General features: G+C 42.2%; 1 protein-coding gene across 4 annotated transcripts in view; it reads right to left on the bottom strand.

The window, feature by feature from the left end:
- The window catches only part of RPS6KA1 (ribosomal protein S6 kinase A1), an 87878-nt gene extending 78810 nt beyond the window's left edge, over window positions 1–9068 (bottom strand). The window contains exon 1 of one of the 4 annotated variants that reach the window (XM_026702546.2): window positions 8615–9068. In XM_026702546.2, the coding sequence (XP_026558331.2) occupies window positions 8615–8689 (75 nt within the window). In that variant the 5' untranslated portion in view covers window positions 8690–9068. The remainder of the gene's footprint in view (window positions 1–8614) is intronic. The other 3 variants (XM_087939678.1, XM_026702548.2, XM_087939682.1) reach the window with 3 other exon arrangements.
- Between the last annotated feature and the right edge of the window lie 8809 nt (window positions 9069–17877).

Raw genomic sequence — 17877 nt, 5'->3', positions numbered from 1 at the left:
GCAAGCGTTTCATTACCAAACTAGGTAACATCATCAGTCATCATCTGGGGTTGTTACCTAGTTTGGGTAATGAAATGTCTGCAAGCTCAGCGAGCGCCAAGGACTCCTCATAAAAATATCCTTCTCCAAACATTGGCTGAGAACACACCCACAGACTTTAATTGTCAATCCCAAATACCGAACTTGCAAAAAAAAAAAAAAAACCTCCCCGAAATACCGTATTCCTCAACTTATGATCACAATTGAGCCCCAAATTTCCACTGCTAAGCAAGGCAGCTGTTTAGTGAGGTTGGTCCATTTTATGACCTTTTCCCCACAGTTGTTAAGCAAATCACTGCAGTTGTTTAAGTGAATCATGCGAATTGGCTCCTCCCATTGACTGTGCTTGTCAGAAGCCAGTTGGGAAGGATACAAATGGTGACCACACTGACCCTGGGACCCTGCAACTGCCATAAATATATGCTAATTGCCAAGCACCCAAATTTTGATCATTTGACAATAGGAATGCTGCATAAGTCATTTTTCTTGGTGCCATTGTAACTTTGAACAGTCACTAAATGGATGGTCATAAATCAAGGACTACCTGTATTTTGACGATCTTTAGTATATCATGAGAATGACTTCAATGGTTTATCTCAAATGAGAAAACAGGATTTTTTCCCCCCTTTGAACAAAGAAGCATATTAAACATTGCTTAAATCAAAGGTCTCCAAACTTGGCAACTTTAAGACTTGTGGACTTCAACTCCCAGAATTCCCCAGCCAGCATAGCTGAATTCTGGCAGATCAATAATGCTGTTCTTTGGACTCTTATGTCTGTTATTTATATTGGCAGGTGTACACAACAACTGAAGTTTTGGAAAGGTTCAAAGTCTAGACAAGGCAGGTGAAACTCAAAGACTTTGAAGAACCAGGCCTGCATCCTGCCAAAAACACACAGCCCTGGTCGTCTTGTGGGATTAATGAATAAACCCCAAATGGGTCAGGATTAACTTTTCTTTGAGCTATTTACTCAATCATAAAACAAAACATTTCCACCGGAAGAGGAAACCAAACCACCCACTTAACCTAGCCTCTGGGGATACAATCCCCTTAAGCCAGGGTTCTTTCCCAGGTGGTTGGTATCTGCTCAAGCAAAGTTTGTGATCTGATATAAAATAATTTTTAGCTGGAGATGCTAAAAAAAATCAAATATGCACAGACAGGAGATTCACATGGTGATTGTCAGGCTTCTCCAGATGATATTCCCATGAGGAGGTTTGCAGCCAGAGTGTCAAGGACATAGCTCTGCTGAGATTGTCACTGGGGATACAATACTAAAAAAAGTCCTTCATAAAGCAGGAAGCCAACACTACAAATTTGTATTCAGGTCATGTATACAGAAGTTCCAAAGTTCAGATTCTACTCCTCATTCTCTCAACTTTACAGCATAACCAATCAAGAGTCACCTCACCAGCTCTTATTTTCATTTATTTATATATTAATCCATGTATAGGGCCATCCATGTTGCAAATCTAACTCTGAGCATCTAAAAGCACATGAGAACAATTACAAAACCTTATTAACAAGCTCTTGACCTCACAGTCATCACTGAAGGAGACAACCCTGGTCCTTCTATAAAGAAACAAACTGAAAAAACAGTCACCCTGGGATCAAATCAGCAGACTCTTGGCTGAATTCACACATTGAACCAAACCACAATGTAGTTCCTTGCCTATGGGCTAGTGCAGTGAATAAATCCAGGCATTGTGATGTATAAACAGATGGATGTGGTTGCAATCTCCATGACCCCAGCCACTGGATGTATTCAATGCACCATGATTAAAACAACCCATAACTTAGTGTAGTGCCTGAACACAGCAATTCCCTCATTTCTTTGGGTTGCTCTTTTCAATAAAGATGTCGAAGAAGAACATTGGCAAATTAATTGGCCATTCACTTGATATCATCCTCACTGTCTGCATTCACAGAGAACTCTAAGCCAATGTCGGCAAATTACCCCATCTGGCTAAGCTAAAACCAAACCAGTCACTGATTCTCTTGTGCAAACCTAGTTGATATATGGCAGAGTTTCAGATCAGTTTTATTTCTAGTCCCTACCTAGAGATTCCAGGAACTGAACCTCTGCTCTGAATTTTTTTAGGAACTACTCATAGTCCTCATTAAAGTTGTTGCCTTTCTGGCCAGCGCAGATAGCATGCAAGGAATGAATGAATGCCAGGAAACGGATTAAATAACTGAAATGAGACAAGAAGAGAAGTGAAAAAGGGTATACCATGAAGAGGAACAGAGAGGAGGGGGATTTCAGCTTCCAAACCATTTGGGCAGAGAAGCACCTGCATTTTGGGAAGGGGGAGACACTTCCAGCTCACCCGCTACGCATAAACTCTGAACAAGTTTGGAACTCCACATGACAAAAAGAAGAGTTTGTTGCTATTTTAGAGCACTGAGGAAGCACCCCAAAATACGCTTGTTATAATATGTATAACGAACATTGAATTACAGGATATGAGGGTGGGTCACCCATGCCCTGAGTGAGTCTGAGATGTATTGGAACACCAGCGCTCACCCTCCTCCTCTTAGCCTGGTCATGGTTGCTTAACGGGCCCTTCTTAGAAAGCTTCTAGAGCAAAGCTAGTGGGGAATTCTGGGAGTTGAAGTCCACCAGGCTTAAAGTTGCCAAGATTGGAGACCCCTATTCTAGATGGCCTTTAAAGGCCATCCATACATACCAATTCTATTTTCCTTAAGGCAAAGAAACCAGAATAGTCTGAAAATCATTATTTCTAGTTTAATATGTTATATGAATGCAGCCAACTGTGGGTCAACAGTTAGTATTATGGATAAAGCCAACTTGTGGCTACCATTATATTCTAATTCAACACTTCCCAAAATGATCTAAAATAATTTATTCTCAATTCTCCAAATATCACAATTTTAAAGCTGCTGATGTAGAAACTGCATGTGCCAATGCTCACTAACAGCCAAGCTGATAAAGGACAAGGTTTTTCACTTTCAGAATATCAGCAAACTTTGTAATCTCTGAAAGTCCCCTAGATTTTTACAATGCTTTCTTTTTAAAATGTGAACCCACTAAAGAGAGAACGCCTGACACAGTCCATTTCTCAACACAATGGTACCTCGGTACTCGACTGCTTCAAAATTTGTCGAATTGGTACTCGACACATTTTGACATGAAAATATTGTCCTGACACTCATTGTTTGTTTGGTACTTGAGGCACTGCAAAAGGAAGTTGGGGTCAACTGAAGAGAGTGGGCAACAAGTCAGCCCTGCTGGAATGGTCACTGTAAAAGGAAGCGAGGGACAGCCACAGAGGGCGGACAGGAAGTCGGCCATACTGGGAATGTTGCCGATATCAGAAAAGGGACAGATAGGAAGTCCTTCCTGACAGAAACAAAAGATCACATGGCAAGCCACGTGGTTTGTTTGATATTCATCCTTTTTAGTACTCAACATGACTCCCAGAACCAATTAAGGACAAATACTGTAATATGTACCACTGTATGTGGTTTATTTAAAGTAGGGGATATTAAAAAGATGTATGTATGCACTGACAGCCTAAATGCGCAATTATCCTTGCCAAATGACTCTGATGGTTCTTGCAGGCAAGCAGCTTTTTCCTATCCTGCTAATCTCACACCTGTTATCTGCTGAGCCCCAGAGAACACAGTCATGTTTTGGCTTCCCATACTTATCTGGCACCAGGCTCCTTGCCAGAGTGTTCAGATTCTACCTATAACTGTGAAGACAGCTATTAGTTTGTAATGGAATGTGAGAATGACCTTGGAAGATGGAAGGAAGAGATGCTGCCCAGGAAATGATCTGATAAAAGGGAAAGGAGCCCACAAATGAATAATGGGCAAAAAAGAAGCTTAAGAAAGGATCCACCATCAGTAACTAGGTGGTAAAAAGAGACAGTGGGAGATTTGTACTCTTAGGCTTGCAAGTTTCTGTTCATATTCTTGTAATAAGTTTGAATTAGTCCATCTTGTTGTGTTTCCTGCCTGGTCTACTTGAAAGGCTGACATGATTCTGAGGTCATGTGAGGACGAGGCGTTTAAAGGGTGTATCACTCTCATTTTGTATAAAGACCTGCTCTTATAACTTCACTTATGGAGAAGGGCCAAGAGTTCCTATCTGAACAGATATGGGCATCATTAAGCTGTTACTGGGCGGGTGGTTGGGAGGAACAAAGCAGTAAATATGTTTAACCTTTTTTTTAAAAAAAAAAAAAGCTCTAGAATGTGTTCGAATACTTATCGTATATCAGTTAGTTCCAAAGTATGTTTCCTTTCTTGCTTCCTGGTTGCGTTTGTTTGCTTTTGATAAATAGCAAAGGAATATGGCTTGACTTTGCCAGATCTTGCTATTTGCCTCAAGTCAGTCAGCACTACAAACCGGATGATTTGGTGGAGATGGGCGAAAGAGCAAAGAACTTTTCAATAAAGGAGAATATTTCTGGCTCAAGGTTGAAATGAGGGGTGCTTGGTGCTCTCCAGGCCTGGTGGCTTTCTTGCAGACCTTTCATTACCCAAAATAGGTAACACCATCAGTGCTAGAAGAGGGCGGGGTTTGCACTCAGCTTATATTCTAGAAGTTTGCCCTGTCAGTGCTGGTTGGTTTTAGAGGATCTTTGCTTGGGCTGTTTACTGTTAGCTTGTTTGGCAATTCCTACCATTTGGGTTATTGTTTAATTCTTGATTGTTGGACTGATGCTAATAGTAAACAGCCCAAGCAAAGAACCTGTAAGACTAACCCCAACAACACTGTCAGTGCAAGCCACTAGAATAAGCTGAGAGCAAACCCCACACCTTACTGGCACTGATGATGTTATCTAGTTTGGATAATGAAATGTCTGCAAGAAAACCACCAAGCTCAGAGAGCACCAAGGACCCCTGAAAGAATTTTTCATCATCACCAAGTAGAAATGTTATCTACCCATCCTTCAGTAGGCAAAAAACTAGTCTGAGATGAAATCGACTCTCTTATTCTATCTGGTAGCAAAGCCTAACAGATTTACATACTTCACATGGCCCTTGGATGGGATTGGCACCAACAGAAGAACCCTCTCAGGTAGTCCTCAACTTATGACCATAATTGAGCCCAAATTTATGTTGCTAAGCAAGGCACTTAAGGGGATTTTGCCCTGTTTTATGACCTTTTTTGCCACAGCTGTTAAGCAAATCAATTCAGCTGTTAACTTAGTAACACGGTTGTTAATCTGGCCGTTGAAGTCCACAATCTTAAAATGACTAAGATTGAAAAGCATTGCTCTACTCTGTTGCCCAATTAGCCCAAAGTCTAGATCCCCAGCAGGATACTGGGGGCACTCCTCTGCCCAGAATTCTCCAACCAGCACTGCCAGGTCCCTTGACTCACCTGGTTTCTTATCTTAAACCATGTTTAAAGCAAACATGATGGAGCTTTCAGCACAGCTTTTATTTGCAAAAGTGATTGCGTGCTTCAACATAAAAAAGCAGATAATTAATTGCACCCGGGATTCTCTTGGAAGGGTGCCTACCTGCCCAGAGAAAGAACAAATAAAAACAAGAGAGAGGCATACATTTGGGGAGGGGAGGCATTAGAGAGGGTAGCAGGAAGCTGTCTGCTTTAATGATGTCTCATTACAGCTAGTTATGAATGGGGCGATCTTCTTTCTGCTGTACCCCCTCCTGGAATGCCATTTTGGGAGACTGCCCACCATACACACTTCCAAATTTAATCCCCCAGCCCCAAAAGGTTGGGGACCCCTGACCCCTAGGCTAACCCAGTGGCTGGGAAATATTGTTTTAGAAACAATTAATAAAGCACGCACTGCCATGGAGTCTGCCAGGCTCCCTTTGAAATGTGTGAGGAGATTGAATGCTTTAATGAGGCAACATTATTCTTTTCAAGCGCAGAAAAGAACCCAGAGGACCAAAACATTTTTTGAGTGGGGACAAAGGTGGGGTGAGAGCCTATTGCTCTCCTTCCCTTTTATCGCGCAGGAAGTTTAATAATTCCTTTGATTACTGCATTGAGCCAGCTAGCCATGAAAAATAAATCACAACAGTACACAGAGAGAGAGAATAAAAATGCCATTAGAAAGATCAATAGCTGATCCTGTGTACAAGCACACCTAACTATGCATACAGAGACACAGAGGGTGTATAATTACCCCGAAGCAAAATGAAGGATATATTTCATACAGCCTTGAAAGAACTGTAATTTATTATTTAACAGCAGTTATCAGGGCTGAACCACCCACCAACCAGGGTTAACAAGCTAGAGGCTCTGTGGTTCATCTCATACACCTATCCGAATGATTAGCATAATGACCAGGTTCATATACAAAAACATAATAGCGCTTTTTGGGTTTGGCTGAGAGACTATGATTTATAAAACATGATTTACATTTAGCATTGTAAGCGCACTTAGCTAAAAGGGTTTTTTTTAATTAAATAAAGCCTTTAATATTTTAAAACTATTTTGGCCGTGTGGAACTACAGGCCACTATCCATGGAAGATGGAAATCTCCGTATCGCCTTTGGAATTGAACGCCTTCAAACGCAGCTGTTTCTGTTCTACTTATTCTACATCATAGTTAACCTGAGAGTTAATTCTGACCTTATGTTACTGTTTTAAAATGAGTTTCAGAGCACACAGTGACAAAGCCGACATTCTCTTCCATTGGCTCATTACTTCTGCTTCCCGAAGGCTCATTAGTAGGAACTGGGGCTGCGTTCAGAATGGAATGTGGACTTCCAACAGCCCCTTGCCAACGTGGCCAAAGCTTGAGGGCAACATTATCCCCAGTGCTAAGAACTCTTGTTTTGGCTGGTTATTGAAATTTAAAGAGATGGGGTTATCCAGTTCCCAACAATTTCCTGCTAGCACTGCTAGCTTCCTGCACTTGTCACAGAAAACACCACCAAGGGGATGCAGCTGTTTCCCAGATCGTCTTCTCACATCCCTACTTATGCACCAGAGGCTGCTTATCAAGAACTCCATGGCTGCTGTTTGGGACTCAACTAGATGCCTTCCAGGTGCTTGGATCTTCCTATTGGGTCGTGATGGCTAGGACTGATGGAAGAGACCGGATCTTCCATCAAAACATCTGGAAGAGACCGGATTGTTTTCTCTGCCTATATTTTTGGACTTTGACTCTGCTATTTATCTTATGGGCCAGCCTAAGTCTCGGGCATCCTGGCAGCCAACTTTCTCCTACCTCATCACTCCCTGCAAATCACTGTTCCTTATCAATGCTTGTCCTCCCTTTACATTCGTCCTTTAGAATGAGTCTGCACCAGCCTGCAGTTTGCCAGCCTGCTAGGTAGAACCGGGCACACTGCAGTTGTAAAAAAACCCAACACACCGAGGGAGCACCTGGTGAGATTAATCACACACGCGGAATCCAACCTTCCTTTGCAAAGGGGAATAAATGCATACCAAATCTTTTCACAGCAGCAATTTCATATCCCTCTCACATTTATTGTCATTTACATAGACTGCCTTGTAGAAACAAAAGATTTCTCTCTCTCTCTCTTTTCTACCTGCTTGGACCATTTTACCCCATCCAGCCACACTTTATTTCAGACCTTCAAGATCCAGGTTTGGCCATATACAGGAACTCCAAGACTAGATCCTTTCTGGAAAAGCAAACTGACCTCAGGATTTAAGTCTAGATCTCCCAGAGGTGCAGCCCAAATCCAAGACTGTCCCCCTCCCCATGTCATTCCTTGCAGTCTAGCACCCCCTCCCCGGTCTGAGCTGCCTCATTCTGCCCGTGGGGGTGCTCCTCCCTTCTGCCCTCCTGAAAACGGACCTCCAGCCCTGGCAGCAGACCGTTTCTTCAGCCCAGCACCAGGAAGAGGAAACCTTTCCCCCCCACCGTTGGCCCGCACCACCCAGCCCGGTTTCTCAACTCCCTTCAAAGAGGAGGCACAGGCAGGCAGGCCCCAGCCGTCCCCGAGGAGCAGGTTCCGGAAGGGTTTCGGAAAGCCGCTCATCGATCGGATTAACGAGGAGGTTCGGATTACTTTAATTAGGCGGAAAAGCTTTCCGGGACGGTGCCCTTTAATAGCTTCCAGCACAAGCGAGCCGGAATGTTGCTTCGGGCCGAGGGCTATTATTATGGGGACCATCCAAGTCGGAGCAGGGCTGCCGAGAGCGCCAGAAGCACCTCTTTCACCCGGGAGGGAGGGGGGGAGGAGAAAACAGTCCCTATCTCCGGTGTTTTCCTCCGCTTGATGAATGGCGCCCCGGGGACGGGCTGGGTACAGCCACCGCCTCCGCTCTTTCCAAGCCACAGTCGGTCGGTCGCAGCTGGGGCTACCCGCATGGCGCGGGGTGCTCGAGGCTGCCTTATCCGGTCGTGCGAAAGGCCAGGTGCGGCTCCAGCGTGACCCTCCCGGGCTAGAGGTTTGTGGGGCGGGGGGTGGTGCAGTCCCAGCCCGGTGCTGGAAGCCGCAAGCTCGGGGCTCCGCTCAGCTAGCCCTTCCCCGGGGGGGGGAGGTGTAGCGGGGGCTCAGTCCGACAAGTCGCCCCCTTCCCACCCTGCAAGTCAGGTCGGGCGAAGAAGGCGCTCCCCCTCCAACTCCCGTCCGGCTCTCACCTCCGCCGCGTCCAGCTCCATGTCGACCAGCTCCACCTCGGGCCAAGGTTCCGCTCCCAACTGGGCGAGCGGCATTTTGCGGCCGCTTTGGCTGAGGGAGCTCCCGGGAAGGCTCGGAGTCAGGCGGGCAGGGCGAGCGGGACTCTCCTCAGTCTCTCTCTCGCGCGCGGCGCCGCCACACTTTGCGCGCCTCGCGCTCGCCCTCCGCGGCGTGGGGCGCCTCGCAGCCCAGGAAAGCGAAGGCGGCGTCCAGCACCGGCCCCTGGCGCCCGATTGCTTGCCGCACGGCTGGCGGGGAGCGGGAGGGAGGGGCTCCGCGGCAGTCTTCGACCGGCTCCCGACGACGCCTGCCTGCCTGCTGCTTGCCTGCTGCCTCTAGTTCCGACCGGCGCGGCTGGCGGCTTCTCGCTTTTGGAGGTAGGAGAGCGGCTGGTCGAGGCTCCTCCTCCTCCTCCTCCTCTTCTTTCTCCCCGCCTTCCTGCTTCTAAGCCGCTCTCGCCCGGTTTAGCGAAGGTGGCCGCTTTCCCACGACGCCGTGACTCGCGAATTGCTCTTCCAACTCTGTGTTCCGCGTGCAAGGCAGCCACTCAGCACGTTTTCCCGTGGCTGAGTGAGCCCCGCTTGTTTTAAATGGGCCCCGTGAGAATGATGTGTGGCGGTTGCCCGAATTCGCGGGACACGGTTAAAACGTGACACGTGGGTTACTCATCCCGATGTTCTGGGCTGGCAGAACGGACTGCACCATGAATCAATCATAGGGGTGGGAACGCCCTACATGCTGGGCTAAAAAAGGGGTTGCCTCAGGGGCAATTGCCTCAGGTAAACCCATCTTGTGTCTTACACCAGGGGTCTTCAACCTTAGCTACTTTAAACCTGGAGGACTTCAACTCCCAGAATTCCCCGGCCAGCTTTACTGGCCAGAGAATTCTGGGAATTGAAGTCCTCCAGGCTTAAAGTTGCTAAGGTTGGAGACCCCTAGACTACACTATAAACAAGGATGCTAAAAATCGTAGGTTCAGGAGGAGAGAGAAAAATATGCTTAATTTAAAATAATTAAAAATAAAAAATAATTTAAAAAAATCTGTGCTAAATACTTTATAATCCATCCTGGTTTGTTTTAGGAGTATCCAGCATGTCCAGAAATCTCATCAAAAAGTTCTAAATAACAAGAGTTGAGAGAGATTTCAGCTCAAGAATATTGGCACATTGTGATAGCACACCACAAAATAGTCGTTGGGGTGAAGATATTAAAGGGTTCTAAATATATATTTGGTTAAAACTCTTGTGTCTGTTGTCTGTTTGCAATCTTCAATTGGGTGCAATGGTGCATCATACGGCAACCATTTTTGAATCGATGTACCTCAAATGGGGTAATTTGCAGACTCTATGACTCCCACGGGATTGAGATTTAGCAAAGCTGTGGCTGCTTCAGTGCTACAGCACTGCCACATTCACATGATCATCATTTCCAACATTTCCTGCAGGCTTCCTGCAAAGAAAATCTATGGGGAAGCCAACAGGAAATCAGAAGTCACTCCCACTACTTTCTTGCCTACCTGTGGTCATTCTGTTTCTCTGTTTAAGTAAGGCAATATCACTGAAATGATAGTACTTACAACCAGTGGTAGGATTCTTTTTTTTTTACTACTGGTTCTGTGGGCGTGGCTTGATGGGCATGGCAGGGGAAGGCAGGGATGGGATTGTACCAGTTCACACCTATTCGCTAGAACCTGTTGTTAACATTCTAAGCAGTTTGGAGAACCAGTTGTTAGAAGAAATTACTGGCCTAATCCTGTAAGGAAGGCAGGAAGGAAACATTCTGGCGTTGCTTACAGAAACTGCCTCTCCATTAACCCTTATTACATTCTTGGCAGGACTAGACTTCCTGTCTTAGGAACTTCTCTGGAGTTTGCTTCCCCTCCTTTGCTGGTACTTTGCTTGTGTGGAGTGACCGTTCAAAGTTACAAAGGCACTGAAAAAAGTGACTTATGACCATTTTTCACACTTACGACTGTTGCAGCATCCCCACAGTCATGAGAGGCCAGGCGAGGAGATGCATGCCTCGATGTGAGTGATATTGCATTGGCCACACCCAGCCAATAACATGTCCACCCAGTCACATGACCACCAAGCCATGCCCACCACCTAAGCCACACCCACAGAACCGGTTGTTAAAAATTTTGAATCCCACCCCTGGGGGAAGGATACTGTCAAAATTTCCAGTCAGAGGCGGTATTTGCTGGTTCTCCTAACTACTCAAAATTTCCGCTACCAGTTCTCCAGAACTGGTCAGAACCTGCTGAATGCCACCTCTACTTACAACCCAGTTCCGAAGTTCAGTGGTAGAACCTCCCCCCACCTCCCAAGGTCACATGACTGCATTTCAGGTGGCTGACAGCTAGCTCACTTTAATGGCCCGTTACAATGTTCCATGGTCACATGACCAGAATTTACAACTTTTCTGACGGTTTCTGCCTTGTTGGTCTGTTTTGGCAAAAAATGGCCCATAGGAATGAGTTGACTTGCTTTATGACCACTGCATTTATTTTACACCTGCTGCAAAAAATGTCATAAAATTGGGTCGGTTACATTAAGTCACTCAACTTACGACCATCATGATTTACAGTGGAAATTCCAGACTATTAGTAGAGGATTGCCTGTATTTATTTATTAAATTTATAAGCCATCCATCTCATGGTTCAAGGTGACTTAGGACAGATGTATAGATTGCAATCCAGTATTTTGCTGCTTCTCAGTCTGTGCTGTCCAGCCAGTGTATGGGAATTGGATAGTTAGGTAGCAATTGTGAGCTGTCCCCTTAAGGGAATGCATCATGGTAAATGTAGTTAAGGTATCCTGGGAAATATAGTCCATGTCATGTGACCACATCTGTAATCCTAATTGGTCACTAAATTGATCCTCGAGGGGTTGGGGGAGGTTTCCTCACTCTTGGCTGAACTCACGGACTCGTGGTAATTGTTCTACTTCTACCGCTACGAGATGAGAGAAAAGAGATAATCATCTTTTTACCTATAAGACAGATATGCAAAGGATTGGTCATTAAAGAAGAACTTTGTCACAAATGTGAGTTATGAGGATACCTGATGAACCAATAAAAGTACTTTGTTATGGATGTTTTGTGGAGTTTATCTATCTGTATCTGTACAGAAGACAAATCCTTTTTAAATATCTTTTCTTTTTTTATTAATTCTTAATTAATTTTATTAATCCTGCTCGGAAAAGGAGCGGGATAGTGAGAGCAAAGAAACTTTGTAACATTGCCAACTAGAGGCTTGAAAATATTCTATTTCCCTGTGACCAGACAAAGCTGAGAAAGAAAGAACTGAGACTCTTTTTCAAGGACATTGCTATTTGATAAGATAGAGGGAAGAGCATGGGAGAGTATTATTGCAGGTGCTCATCTGGGTTTCTATCAACAGCTGGAGTCTGGTGTTGAACCATAGGGGGAAAAAGGTGATAAGTTTTTGGAGAAGAGAGTTATAATAAGAGCCTTGGATAATCAAACAAAGTGCAGTGTGCCTTTTTTACTTTTCCTAAGTTGTGCTATCCCTCCTCGCCAGCTTTATTGTATTTTTTTTATCTTTTTTTTTTGTAATAACTATTTGGGTTTTTGGCTTTGTTGGAGCTTGTCTTTGTTTTTGTTTTGTTTTTTGTTTTTGGGAAGTCCAATCTCTACGTTTGCTTTTTATTTTAAAGGGAAAGCCTTAAAAGCCTTTTTTCCCCTTTCCTGGTATTTTTGTTTTTTCATCTACCTTTCTGGTTTATTTTTATGCACTTTTTTCTATTTGAGACCTTTCAATTGGATTAAGGTGTTGAAGAACCTGAAGAATTTTTCCTTTTCCTTTTTTTTCTTTTTTTTTCTTAAGTCTAAGACAAAGATTTTGACAAAGAATATGCTATTAAGACAAAAGGAAGAACTGGCAGATCTATTGAAAATTCAGGTCACGAATAAGATCAAGTACTTGGGGATATATTTGACACCAAGATATAGTACAGTAAAAGAGAATAATTATATTAAACTTAAACAGCAGATAGTGCTAGATTTGGCTAAATGGGAAAATTTACAACTGTCACTAATAGGGAGAATTTCAACAATCAAGATGAATATATTACCCAGAATTTTATATTTGTTTCAAACAATTCCAATTAGGCTTGGAAAAGACCACTTTGAAGATTTAAATAAAATTGTGTTGAAATATATATGGCAAGGTAAGAAAGCGAGAATAAAGTTAAAACTTTTGCAAGATGCTAGAATTAGAGGAGGATTTGGTTTGCCTAATTGGGAGTTGTACTACCAAGCTACAAATTTGATGTGGGTTAAGGAATGGATAACACTAAGAAATACTAGATTGTTGACATTAGAAGGACATGATTTGTTGTTGGGGTGGCATGCTTTTTTATGGTACAAAGGAACTAAAACACAGGGGTATTTTAGAAGACATCACATACGGGAGTCTCTGTGGTTAAACTGGGAGAAGATTAAAATACAATGTTATTTGAAAATTCCAGTCTGGTTATCGACTATTGAAGCATTTTCATATCCTATAATATACAAAAAGGAACAAACAGATATGGTGAAATATTGAATGAAAAGGGTGAACTTAAATCTATGCAAAAACTAGAGGAACAAGGTATAAAGATGAATTGGTTCTCATATGTGCAAATACATTCAAGGTATGATAAAGATTCTAAAGCAGAAGGTTTCTATGACTAACTGACTGACTTAGATAAGATTTTGACAGGTACTGATGAAAAGGTGATTAAAAAATTGTATGGATATTTATTAGAAATTAAACTAGAAGAAGAACAAGTTAAAGAAACTATGATTGCTTGGGGGAAGAATTTTGGATATGGGATTGATCTAGAGAAATGGCAAAAATTGTGGTCTCAAAATTATAAAATGACAATGTCAACAGCATATAAAGAAAATTTGTATAAGATGTTTTACAGGTGGCATTTCCCCCGACAAGAATAGCAAGAATGTTCAAGAATAAATCCGAAAAATGTTGGAAATGTCATCAGACACCTGGCTCATATTAGCATATGTGGTGGACTTGTGCGGATGCTAAAAAATACTGAACTAAAATCCACATGTGGTTGGAAAAAATGACAAAAAAACATACAGACTTGAAACCAGAGATATTTTTATTGGGAATTTTACCTGAAATATATAGTAAAGATTTGAAATACCTGATTGTAAATGTATTAACAGTGGCCAGGATTGTATTGGAACTGGAAAAATGAGAAAATACCATCACAGGAAGAAATCATTAAGAAAATATTGGAATGTGCTGAAGTGAGTAGATTGACATTTGAAATTAGAGAACAAGAGGATAAACAATTTTATAAAATTTGGGATCTATTCTATCAATGGTTAGACAATAAAGTACAGTAATGAAATATGTAGACTTTTAGAAAATAATAAATATATAAAGATGTACTTCTTTCTTATTATATCTACAAAATGATTTTAGGATAGATTTGGGATGATAATATGAACTGTTATAATATAAACTAAGTAAATTATGGTTATCTTGTAAAACATGAATGAATAAAAGTATAGTCAAATGATTGATTAATAATGATACTAAGGTATTTAATTTTTGATTGACAATATGAGATTATATGCAATGTAATTGTAATTGAAGACTACGAAATGGAAGCACAAAACAATTTGTAAACCAACCAGCACACTGTATGTACACCTATGGAAGATAGCTTGATGTTTTTATGTTTTATTTGTTTATATTTGTTTTTAAAAACCAATAAAATTTTAAAAAAAATGGTTACTCCCACCTGATTGACATCAATATCCAGCCACAATTCTTACTATCTGAGGTCACATTGATGGGAAATAGTCTATGGACTAGGCGTGGTGGGGGTTGGGTAATTAACTGAGTATTAAGAATACATTCTCACTTGTTTCTCATTTATTGTCAGCTCCTGCTGCAATTAAGCTGTTAATCTACAAAAATGGCACAATTTTTCTTTGTCCTATTTGCAGTAAAATATTTATTTCACTATCCTTCCTAAGCAGGTGATCTTAAGCTTGAAAATGTACTTTTCAAGTGAAGAGTACATTTAACTGTGTTTTTATGTCATTTGCAAAGGTATAAGACACATCTTCCAGAAGAAATGTCAGTGAGGATAGTTGCCTAACAATACAGAGAGAAAAGATGAATAACATTTCCAACAAATCAAAGGTACCTGTAATGGCATTTTCTTTCTTTCCTTGAAATAAAAGATGGATACGCTACCCCCGTGGAGCTTGTCTTTGCAGGCTGCTACAATCATACTTAGAGAGAAAAAAACACATTGAGAACATGACTGCCATTCAAAGCTCCATTATCTCCTTTGATGTGAACAAAAAGGAGAGGAGCAGCTTGGTGTGTCAGTGGAGGCAAACACAACGTGGCAAGTGGAATCAGCTGTCGTCTCCAGAGCACAAAGGACTGAATGCCAGAACCTTAAGCAAAAAGGCAAGTTTGAGAGCAGGGTTTCTCAACCTTGGCAACTTTAAGAAGGGTGGACTTCAACTCCCAGAACTTCCCAGCCAGCATGGACAAAGGTTGAGAAACAAAAAAAGAATTGAATGCCAGAACGTCCTCCCATCACCTCTACCGTTAGGAAGATTTCATAGGACTCCTTGTTTACAGAGACTTTGCCCTTGTGGATCCAGAGAGAGAGAGAAACTTTCGCCCATGTCCTTATAGGATGCCCTTTCTTTGATACTCCAAGACGTGCTCTGATCACTCCAAACATTTCCAGATATGAGGGTCATGAAACTATTTCCAAATATGAGGGTCATGCATTTATTATTTCTTAAGGGATGTAACCCTACACTCGTATATCATGGCCAATTATCCTCAAGTTACATCTACACAAAACTTTCAATTACATTATGCTAATTTTATGGCCCTATTTTTTTCCATTCCCCAGTAACAAATAAAAACTTCCTTTTTACGACCCTGTAATCTAGGGGTGTCAGATTCAAGGCTTAGATCTGGTCTGTGTGGCCACCCTAGAAACAGCGAAGGACCAGCCCGCGGTGCCTCTGCCAGCAAAAACGGAGCTCTGGAGGGCTGTGCACAGCCCTCCAGAGCTTCACTTTTGGCTACAACAGCCTCCTGCAGCCCTCGGCCAATGAAAATGGAGCTTGGGAGGACTGTGCATAGCCTTCCTGGGCTCCGTTTTCACTGGCTTAGGGCTGCAGGACATCAAGCTGGCCACATCCACTTGGCCCCCGAGGTGAAACCATATGCGGCCCTTAATGAAATCGAGTTTAGCACCCCTGCTGTAATCCTTTAATTTGGGATAGAATTGGGGAAGCTGCATAGAGCTGAGTATTTACTGACTGGGTACACTTCCTGACCTCACACAGAGTTTGCAGCAGATATTTTTTTCTTTGCGCCTTGAGAAACGTCTGCTGCTACCTAGGATTGAACTCTAAACCTTCCGAGTGGAAGGCAAGCACCTTCACCACTAGGCCACCACTCTGCTCTTTTCCCAACAACAAATGGCTGTTTTGAGCAATTTCCCTTTTTGCTGTACTCTTTTAGCGTAAAAGCTAGTCAACCATTACATTTAGTCAACCATTATAGTACAAAAGCACTGAAAAAAGTGACCTATAACTGGTCTTTACACTTATAACCAATGCAGCATCCCCACTCATGTGATCCAATTTGGGTGCTTAGCAATCAGCACGTATTTATGAAACTGTTCGACTGACCTTGGCTCATGCAATTACTCATTGCAACCTTCCTAGCCAGCTTCCGGCAATGGGGGAAGTCAAAGGGAGACACTGGATTCAATTAATGACTGCATTATTCACTTAACAACTGCAGCAATTTGGTTAACAACTATGAGAAAAAAAGGTCATAAACTGGGCACTATTCACTTAACAACCACTTCACTTAATAACCGAAATTCTTGTCTCAATTGGAGTTCTAAGTTGAGGACTTAACAGTAGACATCGTTAAATTAGTGAAATGCGATTGTGAAATCTGAAGAAGCACAGAATTCATTCTTAAATTTTAAAGTCTGTTACAGTACTCTGCAGAATTGCACATTCAATGAACTTTAAAATAACAGCAGAATCGCTTAACAGTAGTGGTGGTTTGTTGGCTGATTGCTTTAAGTAAGATAGGTTGACCTGCAATTACAGTTGTGTTTGTCTACTTTCACACAATCAACCTGCTGATTTACACAGACTCAATTAGACTGTTGTAGGTAAGACATGGCATTGTCTCCTCCCCTGTGCTCTATGGTAGTTAGCAAATACCATAATCAGAATATGGTTTGCATTCCAAACAAAAAAAAATTCTTAGATTGCATTGGGCTTTAAAGTTCTTCTCACTCTCTCTCTAACCTCTGTTTCCCGCCCTCTTTGGATTCAGTTAAGGAGTCAAAAGCCAATAAGTATGAAGAACAACAGGCTGTGGAAAACTGCTCTAATATTTGATAATTCCTAGGAATTCAGGCTTTGAATTCCTGACTTGCTGAGCAAAGATGGCTTTTTGAGTGTAGTATGTTGTGCAAATCCAGTTGTCACTCTCAAACAGAAGATACAAGAATTTAAAAGGTTAGAATGCAGTACTGCAGGCTACTTCTGCTGATTGCCGGCTGCTGCAATTTGGCAGTTCGAATCTCACCAGGCTGAAGGTTGACTCAGCCTTCCATCCTTCCAAGTTTAGTTTACTTTATTGTCATTGCACCTCGTATAACAAAATCAAACATCATCTTCAGTGCACATCATGAACCATCAAAATAAGCACATCCTTCACACTCCACATATTAAACACACAAGGTTGGTAAAATGAGGACCTAGATTGTTGGTGGTCAATAGTTTGACTATGTAAGCTGCTTAGAGAGTAAAAGCACTGTAAAGCAGTATATAAGTCTAAGTGATATTGCTATCTTCATCAACTTAGTTGCCAACTTTTTTTGTTAAAAGTCTAATTTTACTGTGATTTATGGCACAGTTATCAAATTAATTTGTACTAAATTCATCTGGAATCTTGAAAAATACATTGCTTTTATCTGTCTTTGATTAAAAACTTCACATTATTGATACTTCCAGGAAGAAGTATTTTCATGCTTGCAAACAGTGGAAGATGGCATTTGAATTTCCATGCCCCTCTTAAAAATTGTCACAACTGAAAATACCAGGAAAAGTGCTTTCACAGGAGACCGGCTGCTCCTTTGAAGTCCTGCTTTTAGAACGCTGCTTTACAATATCAATT

This window comes from Pseudonaja textilis, chromosome 10 (assembly GCF_049901715.1).
Source record: "Pseudonaja textilis isolate UNSWEBS1 chromosome 10, rPseTex1.2, whole genome shotgun sequence".
In the NCBI taxonomy this organism is placed as follows: domain Eukaryota; kingdom Metazoa; phylum Chordata; class Lepidosauria; order Squamata; family Elapidae; genus Pseudonaja; species Pseudonaja textilis.
Note: the sequence above shows the minus strand (reverse complement) of the source record. Positions and strands in the feature narration are given on the sequence as shown.